Source organism: Pleurodeles waltl, chromosome 6 (assembly GCF_031143425.1).
Source record: "Pleurodeles waltl isolate 20211129_DDA chromosome 6, aPleWal1.hap1.20221129, whole genome shotgun sequence".
Classification (NCBI taxonomy): domain Eukaryota; kingdom Metazoa; phylum Chordata; class Amphibia; order Caudata; family Salamandridae; genus Pleurodeles; species Pleurodeles waltl.
Window position 1 is genome coordinate 891,798,155 of NC_090445.1, and position 24,240 is coordinate 891,822,394.

Below are 24,240 nucleotides of genomic sequence, written 5' to 3' on the forward strand. Positions count from 1 at the left end.
GCCAGGCCCTTGGCATGGAGCCCGGTCCAGGCGTCCTCCGGCGGCAAGAAGATGTGAGTTTTGGAGCCATCCTGTACACGCAGCTTTGCGGGAAACAACAGGGCATACTTGAGGTTGTGTTCCTGGAGACGTTGCTTTACCAGATAGAAGGAACTACGCTCCAGAAAACCCCACCAGGCGGATGTTGTTGTGCCGCGACCTCGCTTCAGCATCCTCCGCTCTACATACATTGCAGAGTTTTCACCTCTGTAGACAGTTGTTTTATATGCTCCTGTAGTTCCTTAATTGTGGGGCGCATCTCAGCCACCTCTGTCTCTGTTTCACCTACTCTCCCAGACAGGGTGCGATGATCCCCATGTAATAAATTAACATCCAGTGTCAGTGCATCAATCCTCGCTTCAAGGGAGGTTTTAGTATCTAATATGGCCTGTAATACCTTTTCAAATTGTGAGGTATGAGTGTGGAGTGTGGCATCCATCTGTTGTAGGGCATGAGAAGTCACGTCCAGACCCGCAGACGGAGCATCCAGCGTGGCCATTGTCGCTGCTGGCGTTTTGGAAGTATTTGGTTTGCCCATTCAGACTCCGATTGTTGGGGCATTCCCCAGCGGGCACCCTTCGAGTGGCACGGCAGCCAGTGCATCACAAGCAGTGATTACAGGGTGAGTGGTGGCAACTAACCTCAAAGGAGGCCGCACCTAGATGGGAGGGTCCGACTCTCGTGTGCACAGCTCAGCAGGGCTTGGTTGAGCAAGCTGTTGCTGGAGGCCTCCCAGGGCAGAGGGTGCCAATATCTCATATTCCTTAATCTATATCAATGTCAGAATGCAGCATACAGCCAGCGCAATGCAGCACCTCTGTATGGGTGACAGCACCACCTCCGGTGCGGGGAGGGTCGAGGGTGACTCCCCTGGTCCTCTCCTCCCTGTTGGCATGGGTCTAGGGTCCCGCACAGTTAGCCCCCAAGGCTCAATTCATTCACAAGGCCCTTTTGGGTCGGGCCCCTCGGGCTCCACAACTCCTCGCTCCCCGGACAGGGCGAGCCTGCAGGTCCACCAGCCATGGGGTCGATGACGGGGGGGGCCCAAAACAGTGGTGCCCCCCAATGAACTCAAATCAGCCGGCGGCCCCCTCCTCAGCCCTGGGCAGGCCACTGAGTCTGCGGCGTCCAGCCGGTCTAATGTGGCGCGGGACGCGGCTCGAACCATGCCGCCGAGGTGCACCGCCCAGGCCTGGGCTTACAGCCGATGCAGGCACAGCACCTCAAGCTCCGACGGCCATCCTCAGTGCCGATCCATCCACTGTTCGCCTGTTCCTCAGTCCCGGAGTCACCCTCCAGGCGGGTCCTCCTGTCCAAGCGGCAACCCCCAAGGGAAACACTGCGGTTGATGTGCACCTTTGCTGTGGACCTCCCAGGCCCGATCCACCCAGCGCCGCAGGTAAGGCACCCCCGCAAGCCTGTCACACTCAAAAGCTGTCTAGGGGAGGCAGGACTCACTGCAATCGATCTGAGAAAGCTGGTGATTGCCTGGGGACAGGATATTTATTTGGCCGGGCGTGGAGCTCCGATTCACGCTGCCGCTTCGGTCACCATCTTGGCCGCGCCCCCCATCCTCCTTGTCCTATAAGCCGCCTATGGAATGGTAATCCATTGTATTTTACTGAAAATCCTGAAACAGATAATGGACCTTAACAGCACAGTCCTCATCTAATTCTAAGCAAAGCTAGAAAATCAGAGCCTGTACATAAAGATTTCTAACTTTCTTTCTTAAATCCTGTAAAGATCCAACAAGGAGCTCCCCAAAGATTTCTAATCTCTCCTAAATGTTTCACCCTCTTTATGTAGCTGCTAACCTCCAATCTTAGTAACTCTAGCATTCCATACAAGTTTACACAGACAATAGACATCACTGTCTGAAAATGGTCTCCCATAAAGATGTTAAATTCATAGCCACAGTCCTAGAGAACATTCAAAGAAGAATATCACACCACCACCTGAAACTTAACCTCCACAAAACACTTCCCGTTATGCTCAGCTACCCTAATCATTTCAAACGTGGCTTGACCCACTTTCAGTGTTGAACTGTCGACATTCATTCATAAAGGCCGGCCAACTCTGTCAGCTCCTACTTATACAAAAACATTAATACTCAAATCGGGCCCAGGCAAAATGTCCACTGTGCAGGTGTAATCTCATATAATTCTTGTACATTTCCATTACACTTGGTATGATAGCTTGACAAAATTATGCTATTATGCCATGTCGCACAATCGTGCCATTTGCAGCATAAAATTAGCACAAGTGCATCAGAACAATGCAGATCAGCAGAATGCGAGCAAATGGCTGTTTGTGCCATTTTTTTCCGTCTGAAGGGGACAGCACAATGTGACTTTGTTATCCAAGGCTGCACAAAGAAAGAGTGGTCTAAGATTAGTCAGTTAGCACTTTAGAGTTTATTGATTTGACTAAAAGGTTGTTTATTTTTCCTTTTGCTTCCTCCAGTTTTGTGCTCTGGGATTGAAGGTGCATGAATAGAAGCATGTTTCCAGATACAATCTAATTATTTTACACATTGTGGAGAATATGAGAGTATTACAATCCTGTTGATTCTCTTGTAAGTGTTTAGCCTCTTGAATGAAATGGAAAACCCATTGACCTCCACTTCTCTAGAGCAGTGAATGTCAATGGGTCATTCACCACAGTTCTTGAAGAAATCCTTCTGGTGCTCACACCAGAAGAATTTTCTTTCTTAAAATCAAAGCTGTGATGAAAAGGAGAAGCTTGATTTTCTTTATTTACTGTGACATACAACCTGCACACCAAGCCACAATGCCACAGTAAATGAAATCTAAAGCCAACTGCGCCTTTAGGAGCAGCCAGCTTTCACTTTTATCAGTGCTCAGGGAAGGTAGAGTATAACTGTGCCCTACAAATGAATCTGTGTGTGACAGGTACTGCTAGAAGTGGGCAATGTCCCCTTTCTAGTGTTACCTCACCCATGTGGATCCATAATTGGGATCACCTCAGGAACAAAATCCCAAAGCAGGGATCCACCCACTAGACACAAGAAAGACTTTTTTTAGTGGGGTGGGGGAGAACATCTGGGCATGGCGAGGGCTCCCTCTTGGCAAAGCTCTTTCTCCCACCAGGGGGCAGATAGGGATGTTTACCGCAATCTGTCCTCAGAGGGGCAGAACGCTTACTAGACACCAGGGGAAAAAAATGTAAAAAGAAGGGATGGGGCAGCCCACCCTGGCATCAGTCTACACCCTAACCTGAAAGGGGCAATATAGGTTTTGGGCAGATAGGGGATGTTTACCCCCATTCTGCTCCCCCAGGGGGCAGAACGGCACTAGACCCCAAAAAACATTGACCGTAATAAAAAGGGGTGGGTGTCCCACACTGGCAATGTAATCATTTTTCCAACAGTGAGTGGGCAAGTTGGGAGGTTTAGCTCTAGTCCCCAGGAATAAAATGTCAAAAGAAAAAAGTGTGCAGCTGCCCACCCTGGCTTTGGTCCATGCCTCCACTACAAACGGGACAATACAGTCATTATGCCTCACTAGGGAAAGAGAAGGGTTATTTACCTCCAATCTGTCTCCTGGGGGGAAGAAGACTGTGATAACGTCAGCTTATCCTAGCTTTTTACCCAACTGCACATTACTGCATGTTTTGAGCCCATGCTGAGAATATTAACAGCAAACTTTCAAGTCTCAAAATACAATGTGATATTGATTATAAAGTAAGGATTGACAAAGTGTGGCACTTAAAATGGGGACACTTGGCAGCTATGGATCTCAAGCAGCATCTCTTTCATGTAATCAGACAAAGAGTGTAGAAATGCAATGCCAATGTTTAATTCAAAATTTCAAAAGGTCTGCAAGGTAGTCTGCAGTTGGCAGGGTTGACTTACCCTACAAGGTCTTATTAGTCAATAAGGAGTAGGTGTATGCGCCTCACCGGAGTCTAGAAATGTGTTTGTTAAAACATTTTAATGTATATTTTTCCTACTTTCTTAATCTGTCAATAGTCTCGGAAACCTAAAAGAGTCCTGAGAGAGTGAGTGTGAGATATAATGATGTGAGAAAAGGCCTCTTCTGATATGGACAGCCCCACCTTTTTGCCTGGTATTTGATGTAGTCTCAAAGTTGTTAGTGCCCTAGGGCCCCTGCTAATCAGGTTCCCTGGCCCAGATCTCTTTCCCTAAAACAGTTGTGATGCATTGGCACAATTTGCAACACCTTTAGCTGCCACTGTAAGTTCCTAGTAAATGGGGCTTAGGTACCCAGGGCATGCGGTTCTAAGGGGATCCCCCAGAGGGCTGCAGCACAGATTGTGCCACCCTCTAGGGCCATGCATCCAGAAACACCCAGCACTGCCATTGCAGACTGAGTGTTCTGATGCAATCCTAAAAGACCAACTTGATGCATCACACTGCCTGTGTGCCCTGTCCACTACACACTGCATGCGCTATAGGTAAGTCACACCCCTCTGGTAGGCCTTCCAGCTCTAAGTCAGGGTGCACTATATTGTATGTGTGGGTGTGGATGCATGAGCAATATGCCCCTACTGTGTCCTTGACAAACCTGGGACATAGTAAGTGAGCAGAACAGCCATTTTGATACATGTGCTGGATACTGGTCAGTACAAGTTTCACAACTATATGCTGGCTACTCTGAACCCTGGGTTGTTTGGTATCAAACAACTCAGAATGATAAATCCAAACAGGTACCAGTATTGAATGTATTACAAAATGTACCCAGGTGTCACCTTAGCGGTACCCCCTGCAAAAGCTAAATACCCTGGCATGGTTGCTGGCTGGACACAACCAGCTTGCGACCACCAGACAAGATTCTAGAACTCTGGGGTAAGAGATCCTGCTTTCTGGGTCTCAGAACAAAGCCCTTCCTGGGTGGAGGTCAAACACCCCATCCCTCAGGAATGTGTACTGCACTGCTAGTGGGCTTCAAAGTGCTTACCATCCTTGAAACTCGACCCCCAAGCCTGCTGCTAGCAGCAGATTGCCGCCCCATTACAAAACGCCACTTTTGGCGAGAGCAATGGGGGAAACCACACAAAGGATAGGAGAAGTGATCATCCCCAGCTTGCACTACCCCTAAGGTCTTGCATGCGAGGTGACCTCTCCATTTCATTTTCTTCCATTTTGCATGGGAGGAAAATAGCCAATCAGGTGTAGAGAAGTGACCTCTGCCCACAGGCAGTGGTCACTTAGTGGGTGTGGCCACACTAAGGTAGATGACCCCTTGGCCACTACCAGGTACTCCCCTAAACACCCACTAAATACAGTATTTCGTGGGCATCCCTAGACCAAGAAATCAGATTACAAGGACAAAAGGAGAACAGCAACAAACAATCACTGGTGAGGGTGTTGCTAGGACATTGCACAGAATCTCCAAATCCCCAGAGGGCCTCCACTCTTCAAAAATTGCCAAAGTTCTCCCTCCAGAGTGAAGGCATCACACTCCTGCAACCTAAGAACAAAGACCCAGTAAAGGCCACTTCACTGACCGACTGCTGACCAAAGAACTGGACACCACAGTCAGAACAAACTCCACCCAGCGGACCATGCAGAACAAACCCTGCAAGTCTGCCACGTTTGGTGGCACTGTGCCCTCCAGTGGCCAAACAGTGCAATAACCCTAGGTACTGATCACCTCACATCAGACACCAAGAAGCACAGTCCATTCTGGAGCGTAAAAGGACCAGAAGGAAGCCCCAGTTGAAGGACTTCAGAAACCACAAGGACCTCCCACCAGAGTGTCCCTACTGACTTGCAAGAGACCCTCAAAGAGACCTACCTTCTGCTTCCAGGGGAACCTTTGCGCACAGCTCCTGGCTCACCGATTTGCTCTGCACCCGGCCCCCCTGTAACCTGCAGCGAAGTTCTAGATGTCCTAAGGCTCCACCATTCCTTGCTACCTTGACACTCGAAGGGGACCCACCGGACTTACTTTCACGTCCACCTGTGAGTGCTTTTCCAAGTGGTCCCCGACAGTGGCCTGGCACCAGCTCCAATGACTTTCTGCAGCTGCTCCTGCCAAAACCGGGAGCCTCACGAACTTTTCTAGCTGATCTATAGTGCCTACCAACCACCTCAACCCGCCTGCAAAAGGAAACATTGGTAAACACATTGCCTGCTTTTATATGCATTTTCAAAGTATTTTCTCCATTGATTCCTATTGTACGTAATTACACACAAAAAGACTATTTTTATTAAAACTTGAAAAATTCATAACTCAAAAAGTACTTACTCGATTTTTGATGATCTTGGTCTTAACATTTTTATGAAAATCTGAAGTATTTGTCTTGGGTTATTCTTTTGAGTGTGTGGTCTCATTTATTGATACTGCGATTAGAACAAATGCTTTGCACTTCTTCAAGATTAGCCTAACTGCTCCATCAAACTACCATAAAAATTAAAGCATTAAGGCCCATATTTATACTTTTTATTAGCACCGCATTTGCGTCGCTTTTTGACACAAAAGAAGCGCAAACTTACGAAATACAGTTGTATTTTGTAAGTTTGCGCCGCTTTTGCGTAAAAAAATGACGCAAATGCAACACTAAAAAAAGTATAAATGTGGGCCTAGGTGGTCTAGTTTTTTACCTCTGTAAACCAATGTGTGGTTGCCTGGACCCCATGAACAGTGTGCCTAGCTTTGCACAGCACATAGAGGGCCAGCCTCCTACAAATGACACATGAATGAGTCTGTCATGTAACTGAGTACAACATACAGACTTCTGTCAGTGACAAAATGATATTTGAGGGCCCGCCACTGCAAAGTACATGAAGAGGGCCCCCTGACCCAGTCAGGAGCTTTCAGACCAGCAGCCCCCCGCCTGTGCAAAGTGTACTGAGCTGAGAGGCCTCCTGGAGCTAGGGCCCCACTGCACTGCAGGATTTGCGGGGGTTGTTACGCCGGTGACTTCACTGCTTAGCACAGTCTACCATAAGTCCAATGGACACACTGCCAATGGGAAAACACCACACAATGTACATTAATTTACCTTTAAATAAAAAATATGCATAACAAAAATCACTGCAAAAACTAACATTTTTTAAACCTTGGAAAACACAGTATTTGTCTATTTTGAGGGGGTTGCGGCTGAATAAATACTGACACATAATATCACTCATTTCAAAAAGCTTGTAAAACACCTAGAAAACATCACTGAAATATAGAAGAAATAACCACTGAATACAGGAAAGCCTTGTCACAATTCCAATTGCCTGATGTGTAATTCAAGCTAATTATTATGTGCACTATGTGTTGGTAAGACTACACTTTGGACTTCCTATACTCATTATAATTTCTAACCTACATCTGGTTCCCCTCAAGGCAGCCCTCCTTGCAGCTAACCAGGCGGACCATGGGCACTACCCAGTTCAACCTTCTCTTGTTTTGATTTCTTTGAAGCTGCCATGTGACTGGTGTTCTCAGCTAGATAACACCTCCTTTGGCAACCTGCTTCTTGAATACAGCATTTAACAGGACAAAAAGCCTAAAACCATCCTTTTTGGTAAGTGGTGTGGGGCGTGAACTATATCCCACCTCACATTATGGCAATTTCGCCCTGAGTTCCTTTAATTAAGAACTGAGTGCTCTGAATTTCCAGCTCCACCTCCAAATGATAAGATCTTATTTTTCCTTTGGAAAGGGTACCGGATTGGACAGCGTTTTGATACCATTATATATTAGATTAGATTTTTCTTCTGTTTACACAAAACCGCTAGGGTGCAAACTGTTCCAGGCCACCTTTAGCGCTGACTGGCGTCCAGTGCAACAGTCTTTGTTGGCGCCCGCTCTCCCAAAACCTCCCGTGCCGAGAATTCCCTAACTACCACGCTCCCAGTGCCCCTCATCTCCCCATAGCCCCTCCATAGCATGCATTTCATTTGTCTTATATCGCTACCCATACAATTGTAGGGTGTCAGAGCACTTTACATCACACACACATTATACAGAGCCAATTAATTATTTGTGTGTAATCAGTCTAGAGCAAATGTTAAATAAGATAATGAGTAATACAAGGTGTAGGAATCACATGTCACCAATATTAGTAGGCAGTATATTTTAAGAGTGTTTCGTCTGGAGAGGCACAAACTCAGAATTTAAAATGCACGACTGTGGTTGGCTTTACTAATAAGTATGCATTTCTACCAAATTAGCCCTTTTAGCAACATTAGGATAATCAAAGTCTAGGGGAAAAACATAACGTTCTAAACTATACCATGCAGTCTCTATGCAGCTCTTTGATGACAGTTCTTAGCTCACTGTACTATATTAGGGTTGTAACTTGAGAATTGCAAGTAAAAGGATTCCTGTGACAAAAGTAGAAACATACTGAGCAATCCACATAAAATACAGTTCCATGACTTGCATGGTTCACGATCTTTGCGGCAGGCATATTATCCCTCTGTGCTACTTTCTCATGAGCAGAAACTGCTATTAGACAAAAGGTCGCTCTCAACAGAGTTAATGTGACATTTTTATTATTGCCTGAAAACTGCTGGACACACAAGTAACTCTACAACAGGTGCTTTTTAAGCCTGTATTTATTTCTAAACACGGCGCCCAACCCGCCTAAAGGTCAGCGCCAGATGCTGATGCACCGTTCGTCCAGCCCTAAAGCCGGCCCTGAACTGCTCTGACGTAAATTGGTTCTTGGCCATAATGTATAAATTACTAAGATCTACTTGAATAAATGGCAGGAATACATTCTTAATGACTGCAAAACAAAGCATATTTCAGTCACGAAGGTGATTTTTCACTACATATTGCATTTTGGCCTGTGGCCCCGCACAACCAAAGATACCGCATACAATGATATTCAAGGTAGAATTATTCTTTGTTTTAAAGACAAACATCGTTATGCTGTGGCACGTCACGGAGGAGCCCAGAGCTAGACCTTTAGAAGACCTACCTTTACCCCAAAGTGTGATACACTGCTGCTCATGAGTCTCACATATGCCATTGTAGCAGTAGCCGTCTACCCTGTAGCATGGGTGCCCATCATGAAGGTACACATTAGCTGGGCAGTGAGGGCTCCTTCCCGTACAGAATTCAGGCAGATCACAGGCATTGCTGGCTTCTCTACAGGAGATGCCAGCTGACTTTAGCTGAAAGACAAAAAAGTTCTGGATTTTAGAAAATTCGCGCAGGCGTGGCTATAAATAAATAATCAAGCAAAAATTTACGTTTTGTACAGCAATATCATAAGTTGGCATCGTTTCGACTATGAAGCGAACAGCAATGCTACCATGGAGAGGTATTTCATTTAGATTTCGAAACAGTAATGGAGTAGCACGATTTTTGGTATTTTAACATTAATTGTAGATCTTAAAGCGCTCGCCCCTAATCAAACACCTAAACAATGTTTAGGTTTAGAAAGAAAGGGAATAGGAAAGCAAATCCAATATATATATATATATATTTATATATATATATATATATGTGTGAAATTAAGAGGTCAGAATGTGGCCCTATTACAGTATATATGTGTTACATTCAGGAAGCAGGCATAACCGTGTGATTCAGTGATTTGATCTGCTGCTCATAAGATTCAAGTTCAAGTTCATACTCCTTGTGTGGTGAATCAGAAGCCCCTTCTTTGTGGCCAGTTCTACTGCCTGCAGGAGGATGCGAAGACAAGCACAAATGCTGGTATTTAACAACCCTGGGACAGCTGATGCTTCAGACCCCTGTGCCTTTTTTCATTTTCACTAATGGCTCTGGGGTGTGTTTTTCAAGGCTTGGTTATCTTTTGGAGCACATTGCTTAGCAGGCCCACTCTCACCTGCTGGGTCTTTCAGCACCAGGTTGTTCAACCACTATGCTATTACCTTCCTTTCTTTTTTCATTACCCACATCCCGAAGCGCTAAGGGTTACTGTAGAGTGATTAGTAGCACTTTAGAAAGCCCTACATGCATAAACAAAGTACACAAATTAAAAGCAACTAAATACACTTATCAGAGGCAGCTCGTATCTTCTAAGAGGGGCGCGCCGGTGGGATAGGACCCTGTAGCCTTAAGGACCTCAGCAAACCTTAATTTGAGTCTGATGCGAGAGAACTGGTAACAGTCTACATTATTTTAGATAGAGAGTAGGTAGATGGTACCCCCTGATAGACCAGCAACTGGTATTTTCAGTCATAGAACCATAACAATAATAGCAGAAGAATGTGTGTGCAAGGTCCTGAATATCAACAACTAATGAATGCAGAATTGGCTGTGTTAGGTATTTGCTTAGCTCAAAAGAAGCAGGGATATGCTGGATGTTGGACCTGTTAGCATGTGGGTGGTTTTCCCCCAGACTGTTTGCCTTATTCCTCCTGTTTTTGCTGAATTCATTTTTGTTGGGCTTAGGACTCTGCACACTTTACTACTGATAACCAGTGCTTATGCTCACTCCCTAGTACATGGTAAAATTGACTTATATCTGATTGGCATATTTAATTTACTTACACATCCCTACTAAAGTGGTACTACTTGTACCCAGGCCTGTATATTAAATGCTACTGGTGGGTCTGCAGCACCTATTGTGCCACCGACTTAAGTAGCCCTTTAATATTTATCAGGCTTGCCAATGCAGCCTGTGTGTGCAGTTTTAAAGTGCCCTTTCGACTTGGCAAAAAAAAACCTCTTGCTAGGCCTAAACCTTCTGTTTCAGTAAATCTAAGCAGCCCCTAATGTAGCCCGTGAACAGCCCATAGGGCAGGTGCACTGTATTTTAACTTTTACATGCCCTGCTAGTGAAAAACTCTAAAATTCATTACTTTCACTACTGCAAGGCCTACCTCTTCCATAAGATAATTGTAAGGGTTTGGGTGTACCACATGATGTGCAGCACCTAACGATGAAATAAGATAGCAACCACACATGAAAGAAAGAAGACACTGATTTATAATAAATTATAATTTTATGAATTTTAGAGACCTTGAGGAAACAATTTACTGGAGGGGTCATGAGATACAGATTTGAGAAGATATTATCACTTTTAATTGCAACAGCAAACAAGCTTTGGTCAACAAAAACTTTGGAAACTTTTGAAAAGTTAGAAACAGTTAGTTTGGGTACTCTGGCCTCGGTGACCGATTCCAGAGGGACAGAGGTCTAATGGGCTAGAGCGGACACTTTGGAGAGTTGCCTGGCCACCTGAGTGTTTTTTAAACAAACTCCAAACTTTACAGGACAACTACCATAGCAGACAATGGAGTGGTCCTGATGCTGAAGGATGCAGGCAAAAGATGCTCAAAGGATGCTCCGGTTGTGGTGTGGTCAACTTAGGTGTCTTTGTGGGTGCTCTTCGGTCCACAGGTGAAGTGGAGTGAACTTGTCCACAGAAATTGGGGTAATTCAGTCCTTGCCAATTGGGTCTATCCAATTTGACATGTAATTTGCATAGGGTCAGAACAATGGCACTGGGGTCTGGTTAACAGGCCCCCGTCCACTCTCAGAATAAAAAAAACACCAGCATCTTACCAAAAATGTGGGGGTGAACATGCAAAAAGAGGCATTTCTTTACAATAACATTTGGCTACCTTGTTTAATAAGTGATATCTTTCCTTTCGGAGCAGGTAGGAATGTTGAGTTTGGTCTTTAAAGAATTTAAATTTAAAACCCTCTTTAATGGTGAAGTTGGATTTTATGTCACAATTCTGAAAATGCCACTTTGAGAAAGTTGTCATTTTCGTGTGCCTACAAATTGGTGTGTGTAACCTGGGTCACATGATTAGGTGTAAATGACAGTTGGTCTTTGTGTATTGCTCCAATACAGTGTGACAATGGGGGAATAGTTGTTGGCAGGCTGGGCCATCTCTGACTTGATGAAGAGGAAGAGCTGTCACCTCCCACACTTGCTGATCACAAAGGCTCTGCCTCAGCACACTCACAAAGGTTTTTGCACTAGCCTTTTGTGTCCCCAGGTAAGCTGTGGCCAGAGCTGGGAGGATGGAAATTCTAGACATCTCTGTACAGCGGAGCACTCTAGAAGCGTCTCCTACTTCAAAGTGGCCACCAGGTATACATACTAGACCTTCTGACCCAACTCTTCAGATCATCTCTGGACCTGTGGAATCCTCCAAGTAGGATACTGCCCAGCTGTGAAGTCTGCCCTGCGATCTGCTTGCTGTCCAAGGGCTATTTTGCTGCCCAAGGGCTGCTGTTGCTGTACAAGGACTCTTCTGATGCTTTAAGCTGCCCAGCTGAATCCAGGCTGCCTGTGTGGAACCAGGACTCCAAAGAATCTCCAAGGGCAATCTTCTGGCCATTGTTAATAGCCACAGGGACATACAAGCTTCTTTGACCTCACGTGCCATGGTCTCCGGCTCAGCATGATGCAGCGCATCCTCAATGCAATTCAGCACAAGGGCCTGCAAGCCCTGGCAGCTCCCTTGGCAATTATGCTGGTTTTCACATCTCATCTCTTCTTCAATGGCTCATCACCTGTCACTGCGGGACGCCTCTCCTCTACGTTGGCCCACTCACCGCGATGCAAGGACTTTGCATCTTAACGCACAGGCAAATAATGTACTTTTCAGCAGACTGAACTCAGACCTGTAGCCGGCCCGTGCTCCATCATGGTCGGCCTGAATTTGTGACTTGGCCCTGGTCTCTCACAACCAGGTAACTGCAGTTGGTGTTTTTTGCTACTTAGCGCTTGATTTTCATATCTCTGGTTCTGCTAATTGGATTTTTGTCACTTTGGTCCCAAATAATTTACTAAATGTTATTCTATTTTTGTAAATTGATGTGCATTTTTCTTGTGTTGTTTTCACTGTATTACTGTTTGAAGTGCTGCATAAAAACTTTACATGTTGCCTGTAGCTTAAGCCTGACTGATTTTCTGCCAAGCTACCAGAGGGTTGAACACAGGTTAATTTGGGGTTTACCTGTGTCTCACCACAAGAATTGTGGTTGCTGCTTGAGCATGGTTCCTCCTCCTCGAGCACCCACATTCACCCTCACACACACAAACCAGTAACCCAGTTTCCTACACAGCCTGTTTGTATGAAATACTGTGCTCTTGGTTACTTCAATGGACTGTCTGGAGGTTTATTGCTGCGCTTGCACCAAGAGTTTTGATCTACAATAGGTCATTTCCCTGTCTAGTTTGTTATTTTATGGCTAGAAAGATATAGCCATGCCTGCCAAGGGAGAAAGATATGCATTGATGAAGGGGAGAGAAGCAAAGGAGAGGCACATTAATCAATAACTCACATGTATCTAACCGAAAAACCAAAAACTTTCATATTGTGTTTTTATCTTGCAAATGCTACTGCCACTGCCACTACGAATGTTCACAACTGTTGGCTGTGCTATTTCCCATTAAGTTGCTAAGTTCATTGTCTTGACATAGATGTTTACATTTACGAATTACCTCAGTATTGCTATTAAGAGCCAAATTAGGTAACGTACTGCTGCATACACAAAATAAAACACATTCATTTGCAGAATTGTTCCTGTTTGTGAAGAAGAAAATAAGAAAAAATTATTCTCTTGTATGGTTGGCAGAAGGGCAGAAAATAAGGTAATCAAATTTGGCATTATTTTGCCATGCCCTCTTAATATGAAAGAAAGGTAGTGTGTTCGTATAATGTAGTCAGCAAATGGATTGCAAGACCCTTTTGCAATATTCTTTTAGCAAAGGTTACCCAGGGGCGATTAGTCATTTGTTACAAAGCTATAAGTATTTATTTTAGTGCAATGGTTTCTTTCCGTTGTCTATTTGTTCTGATGCAAATTTCCGTATGCTATCTAAACTGAAAAAAAAGATTTTGCTCTATTCCCATTAACTCTGTTGCAAAATCTGAGATTGAGCGCAGTGGTGGCTCAGGTATGCTGTATTAAGCCTTAACTTTCTTTCACTTAACTAGAAGGCCAGCACGTTCACAACAGTCTAATAAAAAAAGATTACTGTTTAGGGCCAGACCACTTACTTCACTTTGAATCTACCCCTGTTTAGGCACATAACACAATAAAAACAAACTAATTTCGTTTTTATACTCTAGTTATAAAAGAAATTATCCACTTTAATATGTAAACTTTGAAAATGATTTTTGTCCCAAATTATGCATAAATACATACAGAATAAATGCATTATTTTATAAAAATGCTTAGTAATTACAACAGTATTTCTAGCCAAGGTATATGTCCAACTTGGACACTAGAACAATAGGAGCCGGCAATATATAGTTGAAAGTCAACTTACAAGATCCAAAGTTAAAAGGCCACACACATACATCATGCAAAACAGTTAATCAACCATTGAAGCATAACCATAAAATAATCAACCTCGATGTCTACATTTCTAGAGGTACACCCTTCAGAAAAATAGCAGCTATGATTTATTGTACTAGTGTCGTACCAGGTTTAAGGAAGGGGGCTCAGGGTAGACAGGGTGTACTGCGTACACCGCCGAGCTGGAGATATCTAAGTGAGTATGTGTGTTTGGATGGCCGTCTTAGGACGTCCAAACATACATACGCACTTAGTGCACAAAATTCTTCATCCCGCCTCCCATGGCCCAGCTCCACCCCTCCCTGCAAATGCTGGATGAGCAAGCAGCAGAAAAATAAAACGATATTCAAATATCGTATTATTTGTCTGCTGCTGGCTCTTAGCCAGTGGGGCTGCGCTCCTCCGCCATTGCGTAGGAGCTACCCCTGTGTAACACACATGGAGTTTTATATGGAATAGGACATAGATTTCTTATTTGTAAAGCACTTTCACTCTAGAGCCGCCTAATCTTCTTGCAGATGTTAGAAGCTCGTCTCTAGGTTCAAATGAGCTGAGCTGAAGTAAAGATCTTCCTCGTATATGAAAGCACAAAGAAATAAACTGGCCAGCTGGAGAACAACAAATAGGATAACCATCTTCCTTTAGACGGACAATAATACACTTTTATTGAGCTTTATATTTGTCTTCCTACATCTACAGCTATAGTGGTGCATTAGTGCAAAAAATACAATTTTGTGTAACCAAAATATGACAAATATTAAGCTGTCAAGAACGGTACAAGATGTATGGCAAGTGAAATGGCTACCCGTTTGGTCATTTTAAAGCACTCATTTGGCAAGCATTCATACATCATTCTGAAAAGCAAAAGCTATATCTTGCTCATAGTAGAGAACCATAGCATGTTCCTTAAAAGAGGAACCAATCTTTACCACTTAGTCTTTTCCAAGCATGCCTTTACCACCGTCCTGTATGTCTCATGCCCAAGCTAGGCGGAGGGTGTTAATAAGTCAGGTGCCCAAACATATTTGCACTACAGCTGTAACTCCTGGCCAAAAAAGGACTTCTGAAGACAATCTTCAGATGCAGTTATATTTTCCTTTCATTTTTTAAATTCACACGGAGAAAAGAAACCGAGACGCTTTGACATCAAGTTATTGTTCACAGTGAATGTAATAGAAATCATAGAAAGGCTTTTAAACCTTGAATTCATTGAGAGTGAAAAAGGACAATGCACAGGACGTGAAAAGATTTCACTAATGCGCCCAAACAATATTACTTCATCATTAACGCACAATCCATCACTAGTAAGCAACAAAGAATTTCATTTATTTTTGCAAGTAAACAAAAATTAATATTCATTTTTCTTAATTACAGAACTCCTCTTCCCTCATAGAAATACATCTTGTTGACTTGCTTGATGTTTGTCTTGTGCTTACTGGGTAATTAGGATAGGATCCTGTGGCCCACCTTCCCGAGCCATGACAGGCCACGAAGAGCCCACTGTTTTTGGGCAGAAAGGTTTCGAAATTGGAAAGGGACCATGCTGCCCCTCCCCCCTTTCTGAGCCTTTAAAAGCTCGGGGAATCCCACCCCCAGCCAAAATTACTGAAAATGAGAAAGAGAGCTGCGCCACGCCCCTCGCTGAGCCACTAATGGCCCCGGGGACCACACCCCCTGGGGGCTGGCTCACTTCCTATGTCTCCGGGAGCCCAACCCTGGGACATAGTGGTTTAATTTCCCACATCAGTGCTGGCGGGAAACCTGTGTTTACTCCGGCTTGGCAGGAGCATTTTTCAATCTCTTGCCAAGGTAGAGCAAACACAAAGCTTCATCAGTGATGTCATCAATGTCACTTGAGATGTCACCAATGATAAGGTTAAAAGCAATGCATGGTTTGGGCACACATTATAGATATCTCCGCTATTTAATACTGGTGAATTTCTGCGTTGACTTGTGATCAAGATACCATGTAAACCACAGGGTACGCATAATAAAAACAAACAGTTTATAATAATTTCCTTCACAGGATTAAAGATTAACAGAAAATCATCACATTTGTAATAATGTACAAATTAACACTCAAAATCATTTTAAAGACAGATTATTACCAAAGGATATCATGAGTCATGTATGCCTGCAAGGCATACTAAAAGCATAAACCTGCTCAATGGCCCAACCGAAATTAAGTGTCAAGAAGGCACACAGTCTCTCCATCCACTCAGACATCCACTAACACACTGATGCACCTGCTTACAGACCCACTGGCGCTCATACATCCACTGTAAGAAGAACTAAGACTGTCATACACCCACTCACAGACACACTGACACTCATATATCCACTCACTGACGTACACAGATACTGGAACATCCACACAAAGACCCACTGACACACTCATGCACCCACTAACGGACCCAGTTACATACTCATGCACCCACTTACAGACACACTGACACTCATGCACCCACTCAGACACTCACTTAGACACCCACTTACATACCCATGCACTCATTCACAGATCAACTCGCACAGTTACATGTCAAACTGACAGACTCACTCACACTTATGCATCCACTCAAAGACACACTTAGGTATTTACACATCCACTCAGACACCCACTAACACACTCAAACTCTCACACACCCACTGATAGACCCACTCAGACACTTACACACCCATTCACACAGCCACAGCCACCCTCATGCACCCACTCACAGACTTACTCAGATACTCACACACCCACGTACAGTCAATCACAATGATGCACCCAATCCCATACCCACTCACACTCACACACCCACTCTTGCACCCATTCACATACCCCTTTAGACTTAAACTGAGGTAATCAGAAATGGATTGCTAAAAGGAGAGAGTGAAACAGAGACATATGAATAATGTGTTGGGCGTTGTGCATTAAATCAGTACTTTTGGTTTGCAAATCTGTGACATCATCGCGGCTCCAAATTTTTTTGTTAAAAAAGTCAGATTTTCTTTTAAATTTAAATAGTGTTTGGGATATAGTATGGCTCTAAAAAGAGAATTTGTATTTACTGTGTGTATATGATTAGTACACATTAGAGCGGATGCAGAGTTTCAAATTTCTCAGAAACAACCTAATCTGTGAAGTGAACACCATCTCTTCTATATATCCCATCCATATCACAGTGCAGGTTATTATTAGTAGTATTATAGAAGATAGTGCCCATTTTATGGTCTCTGAGGGATGCTGAAACTGTTTTATCAACATGTTTCCTGGCTTTGTCCATCTATGGATAGACTTCAGTTGACCACTTCCATTTCTGCCTCTGGCATATGTTAGACAACACATAGGCAGTGTGAGGGAAATGTTTCATTAATTGAACAAAGGTATCTTTCATTAGAATTTCCAGCCCTACCCCAGTCAGTCTGCCCAGGCCATTAACACCACAGTGTACAATCATGAGGTGAAGTAGTTTGCAATCTCTAATACTTTCAACCAATGGAATCAACTGCTGCCACTTTAACCCTCTCTGGCCAATGCAAGTAATAGCCACATTAGGCAAACCCAGGTCCCTGTCAATGCCACTCCTTCTAGCATACTCACTAGCCTAAAAACATAGCTATGACCCACAATCCACTCTCTAGCCATTTTGAAGGGAAGGACCAGTAGCACACAGAAAAAGGCTGTAGCTGAATGAGGGAGTTTTAAAAATTTGAGATGGTGAAAATGGAGGGAGCAGTGGATTTAAAAATAAGCACAATTTTGATTGGATGTTGTAAATAAATTGGTAGATAAAAATAGGTTGTGGTTAAAAATATGAAGTTAGTCAATCAGCAATTGGTCCCTATTTTTTCCTAAACAAGCAATTTCATTTAGTATAAGCTTCCATTCTGTAATAGTCATGCAGACCTGCTACAACACACATTAAAGCTAGTCTGCTGCTGAGAAAAAAACACTGTGAACTTTTGAACTACTGGTACAGTGGGGTGTTCTAGAGGATGTTGCTATGGCTAGCTGAGGAGAAAGAGTGTGGGGGAAGGGGAGCTTTTAAAGCAGACTTACAATTTTCAAATAGGAGACGTTTTGGTGGAGAAGGAACTGGAAAAAATGATTTTTCCAAATCATTATTATCACACAACTTAAAATGTAGCTGAAACTGTATCAAAGTAATAATGGGAAACATATTTTCAAACCCCTGTGTGGAGACACAACTCTTTCCTGAAGTTACATGGGGGGCCAGTGTTGAGTGTCGTGACGGATTCGCAAATCCAACAGCACACCGTAGTAAATTGGGCTTCTTTCCGAAAATAGAAGAAAGGTTTAATAGACAGTAATTTTTCAGATGTGGGATAGGATAAATGAACACAATTTGTTTTTTGTTAACTACTACAGAGTCACTGAGAGCAAAGGTGAATAGGCTGTCATTTCTGTCCTTGGTATATGATTGGTGTACCATTCTTATTCTGAGATTTCATGCTTATACAAAGAAAAGAATTGAAAGTGATATTGTGACAGTATTTTACCTATCAGCGAAAGACCTTTAACTGGTATGGCAATTATTATAGTATATATTTACAGCAAATGTGTATTAATAGGTGGGTGTGTACATAACAGGGATAAAACTGAATGTGCCGTTGAAAGGAAACATATTGTCTGAGATAGAGCAGAGATGTGTAGTAAGGTCTTTACCTTTTCGTAAAATGGTTTATATTAGTAGTTTTTAACCATGCTTTCTGCATGCTAAAGTAGAATATAAATTGCAAGTAGAGTTGAGGTATCTAACTGCTTTACATGAGTTTGAGTTTCTTTTTGCTAGATAGAACTCATTTATAGAGTAGGTTACATGTAGGTTACAGGGAGGCTGGTATGTGCTTATACATAGAGTGACACAAAAAGGCACACTCTAACACATATGCTGACAGACCTAAATATATACACTAATACAACTGTACATACACTGATGCATATACTGATACATTCAGGCACACACTAATGCATACCATGATACAACCAAGGCACACACTCAGGAATACACTGACACACTTAGGCACACACTCATGCACACAATCATACAGTGAAGCACAGATTAGTACATACACTGAAACACACATACTGATGCATATGCTGACAAACCCAGGCACACAATGGTACATACACTGTGACACCCACACATACACTCATGTATACAGTGACAGACCTACTGACAGATATACTCACACCTCCAAGGACACTCTCATGCTTATAATGACACCCCCTGGCAGCTACAGATACATACACTGTCAGACCCAGGCACACACACATACATATCCTGGCACATCCAGGAGCACACTGTTGAGTACACTGAGACACCTATCAATGCATACTCTGACACACGCAGGCAGTCACTCATGTGTACACTGACATACCGATTCATATAGTAATCCATACAGTAACACAAGGAGGCACACACTTATGTATCCATTTACACACCCAGGCATAAATAGACACATATGTGGACAGACCCAGGGTCACATTTATGTGTAGACTAATGTAACTGGAGAAACACTGATCCATCTGATAAGATACTCAAGGATACACTGATACATACCGTAACTCCGCCAATCACTCATTCCTGGCTAAGATGAAACACTGAGTCAGACACTCATGCCTATGATATCAGAGAGAGGCATTCTCTTCTTTAAACATGAAAACTAACACATGTAGAGTGTGAAAACATAAAGGCTTATGGTATATAATTGAACAGTATATAATAAAAATGTATATATTTTGCTCTCTTTTAATTTCAGAGATCTATTCCTGCATTATAAGAGAGATCTAAAATGCCAAAAAAAACACAAAACAAAACAAAAAGAACAACATGTGCACAATTTCACTGAAGAGAAAGGATTGTTGATAAGAAAACCGAAACATTTTTAAAATCTTTATTTGGAAAACTGAAACTTTTGCAAAATGAAGAACATAAAAAAGATACTTTTAAATCAGCCAAAGGAAAAAAGAATGTCAGATTACATGCAAGAAATCAATGAAGAAAGCAGGTAGCTTAACCAGAAGATAGCAACAGTTCAAGGAAATTAGAGTTAAAATGTTTTATGCTAATTCAGAATCCTATTAAAACTATGAAGCAATACAAAAGGAAAGTGAAGTACTGAAACAAGAAGACCATGTTGAGGCTGTAGTTGATAAGGCATTTGCCTTGAAGAGGAAGCTTTTTTATTTTGATTATCAGTAGAATGAGAACACTGGATAAAACAGTACTGGGTATGAAGAGATGCAGCAAAAGAGAAACACGTGTTAGTAAAAGTAATTTTTGTAAAATCTTTAGTGGTGAATGGAAGCATACGTCCAGTACAGAACCTTTTGTTAAAGAAGGAGGTTATTTGCAAGAGAACACATTAGTACATGATATTGATTCAACTGCCCGATGTTGTGAGATGAAGGATGGGAGTCCCGTTGAAAAAGAGAGATTGCTCCTAGATATATGGAAGAGGTGATAGCTGGCGAGGTTCAGGGAAGGCGTAGACAGGGCCCTGTTTACAAATGGAAGTGTAGCAGTATGTGTAGTATTCTGCAGCAATCTATTGATTTATTACGAAGTTTTCTATGTGGCATTCCATGTAGAAGTTTGAAGTAACAAATTTAAATTCTGCAAGTATTAGATCCATGCAAGGTAGGAAAGTAAAGTCATTTACAAGGACATTCATTAGCATGTTTATCAATGATGAGGAACTTGTAGGTACAGGTATTGAGGAACAGAGCACAGCTTTTAATACTGACAATTTTGAACAAGAGATTGTAAAGTTTAACACAGCTTGTTCAGAAAAAACAAACTATGTTTGCATTTCTTGTCGACACACTCAACATGAAATGTAGATGTATTTTTCAAAACTGAGGGGGAAAACAGAGAAACGTGTTAAGAATTTGCTGCTTATTTATTTGTAGAGGAGTGCTTTGACTTGTCCGTGCAGCATGTTATAAGTACTGCTATGATATGTTAGAGGATCAGAAAACACCAGCTAGAGCAGTGCATAACAGTTTAGAACTTGTGACTATTGCCAAAGAACTACAAGACTTAAATGTATATCCTTATGCAATCTGTACATCCATTTCAAGCCATTAAATGATTGGAACCAAAAACAGGTAAAGTTCATGCAACAGAGTTAGTGAAAGGCCTTAAAGGAAGGGTAGTATATTTGCCATTAGACTTTAAAAAAATGTAAGACTAGACAAAGACCATGAAGAGCCACTTATTATTCTGGTAAATGGTGTGACAACTAAGAATAAAACAATTTGGCAAGAGCTAATTGATGTTACTAAAGTTGAACAAGCAATGTTACACCTGGTATAAAATAATGTTTATCAAATGATGTTGAACGTGATGTACCAAATGTTGAGGATGATAGTTTGTTTGCAAGTGGACAAATAGAAAAAGTGGATTGATTCCAATCAGAACAGATCTTTGAGCACTACAGCATCCATCCATTACATTCCAAAGAAGTCATTGGTGATGCTATTGAGTTCTCTCAAATGAAATAATCAAAGGGAGCTCTCATTGTGAGTGGGGAAAAAAGTTTAGAAGCTTGTTGTTTCCCATTGGAGTAGGAGGTCGTTATTATGACCGGCCCTTACAAATACCAGCAGCTGAATACTGATCAACATGATTACATTCAGAAGATCCAATATTCTGACAGTGTGTCACATACATATTTCACCTTCTATTTGAGAGTGACTTCTCTGGACTTTCGTATACAGTAAATCACATTCTAAAAACAGGGGTTAATCATCACAATATCTCTGCAAGAGATTTTGTTAACAAACTTTCTGAAAATGATGAGAACTTAGAATATAACTTGATTAATTTAATGGCATGCCAACGTGGCACCAACAAATATTGGTTCTGTCATCACAGAGAACTGAAGTGTATGCTAAGAAACTTGGGTGCACCAACGTGGTTTCTGACAGTCAGTTGTGCTGAGTATGCATGGGATGACCTGACTGAAATCTTGAGAGCAGCAAAATCTAACCTAAGAGACATCAATGTAAAGACAGCTGGAGACCTTTGCTCATTAGATCCTGCTAATATCTGTAGATATTTCAACCACAGGTTCCAAGCTATGCTTGCTTTTATCTGTGACAAAAGCAATCCTGCTCTTGGAGAAGTAAGTGATTTCTTTTGGTGGTAAGAGTAACAGGCAAGAGGTGCTCCTCATGGATAAAAGACTCACCTAAATTTGGAGCAGATAGTGATGAGCCTGTGTTGTCTTTTATAGAACAGTATGTGACACGTACCTTACCAAAACACACTGGTGAAAAAGGTCTCAGAGAGCAAGTTTTGCATTTAGAAACACATAGATGTGGGAAGTACAGCCGACGTAGATACAGATCGAAAGGAAATTTTATACAAGATGGTGATTTGGATTTCCACAACTTGTCATTTCAAAAGGAAGAGTAAACAGCTTCTTGTCTTCAGTCAGACATACACTGACATGGAGACCACAAAAGAACACATATAACCTAAAAAGAACTGAAGTTTCCAAATATATTAATGGCTATGACCCTGTGATTTAAAAATTGTGGAATGTTAATATGGACAAACAATTTGTTGCAGACAACTCCATCGCTGTGGCTTGGTATGTCACACCATACATTAAAAAATTAGAAAAAACAGAGATGAAGGAAATGTGGAGGGGGATTTTTGCAGAGAAGACACTTAACAAGAAATTGTATTCCTTCAGCTTGACAATGCTTTCCCATAGGGAAAAGGGGTTGTATAAAGCTTGAGACGATTATGTTTGGCAAGGTTGTTCTCAAAATCAAAAGAATTGTCAGTGTAAGCCTTGGTCTAGCTAGTACAAGAAAAGGTGTTAAAATCTTTCCCTGAAATTCAGTACCTAGCAGAGTTTTAACCAGAAACAGCAGACATTGTAAAATTAAATATGTTGAATGCATACTATCCAAGAAGAAGTCCACATCTGGAAGACAAGTGCCTTTATATAATTCTTCAAAACTACAGATATAGAAGTAATGTAAGGGAAAACAGAGAAGAAGGGAAATATGCAGTATGTGGATATAATGGTTGTTTAGTGAAACATGCAAAGTAAAATGTGATTAACCACTGAAAACGTAGCTGCCAAACTCCTGAGAAAAGAAAATGTTTCTAATTAGCTCTTCTTCAACTGTTCAAACCTTGGTGTTCTGAATTGGAATTACTTGGAGATTATGACTGCTACGAAGATTCTTTTAATGCTTTCAAAGATAGTATTCAATGTTCCATCTTTAACAACTATTTACAAATGTTTAACGATGAGATGCCACAGGAAGAAATGATTGCTGCCAAGGTAGCTAAGGATAGTTCTCAAAGCAGCCAAAGTTCAGCAGCTTTAAGTCAGGATATTCTTGGACAAGCTATTATTGAAAATGAAGCTGCAATAGCTATGAATGAAGTGGAAACTGCAATGGAACAAGCAAGACAGGAATTTGTAGATTTGGAATAAATAGTTGGACAACTCAACAATGAACAGAAAGATATTTATATTGACGTAAAAGACATAATAGAACATGGATTTCTTCATGAGTAGAAATAATGCAATTGCTCATCATTCAAGCCAGTACCTTTATATATTAGTGCTAAAGCTGGCACCGGAAAAAGCTTTTTAATTAAAGTTACCTCTTTTTTCCTACAGAAAACTATAAATTCAAACTCATTGTGTGTAGTAACAGCACCGACTGTATTAGCTGCACACAATATCAAAGGAATAACTTTACATAGACTACTTATGCTGCCAGTTGAACATGACAATGAAACTGGAATACCAGAAGTGATCTGGTGAAGCTTGTCATGAGGTAGCAAGAGGTTTGAAAAAACATGAAGCTTTTAATAATAGATGAGGTAAGCATGGTCTCAAATCTAATGCTTGTCTGTATTCACCTGAGAATGCAACAGATATTAAAAATTGAATATGATGTCCTGTTGGAAGGAAATAATTTTGTTGTTTTTGGAGA

General features: G+C 42.0%; 1 protein-coding gene across 2 annotated transcripts in view; it reads right to left on the reverse strand.

Annotated features, from left to right (window-relative positions):
• ADAM12 (ADAM metallopeptidase domain 12) overlaps positions 1-24,240 on the reverse strand; it is a 2,697,358-nt gene that overhangs the window by 702,726 nt on the left and 1,970,392 nt on the right. For both annotated transcript variants that reach the window (XM_069239710.1, XM_069239711.1), the window contains exon 14: positions 8,947-9,142. In XM_069239710.1, coding sequence (XP_069095811.1) covers positions 8,947-9,142 — 196 coding nt within the window. The remainder of the gene's footprint in view (positions 1-8,946; positions 9,143-24,240) is intronic.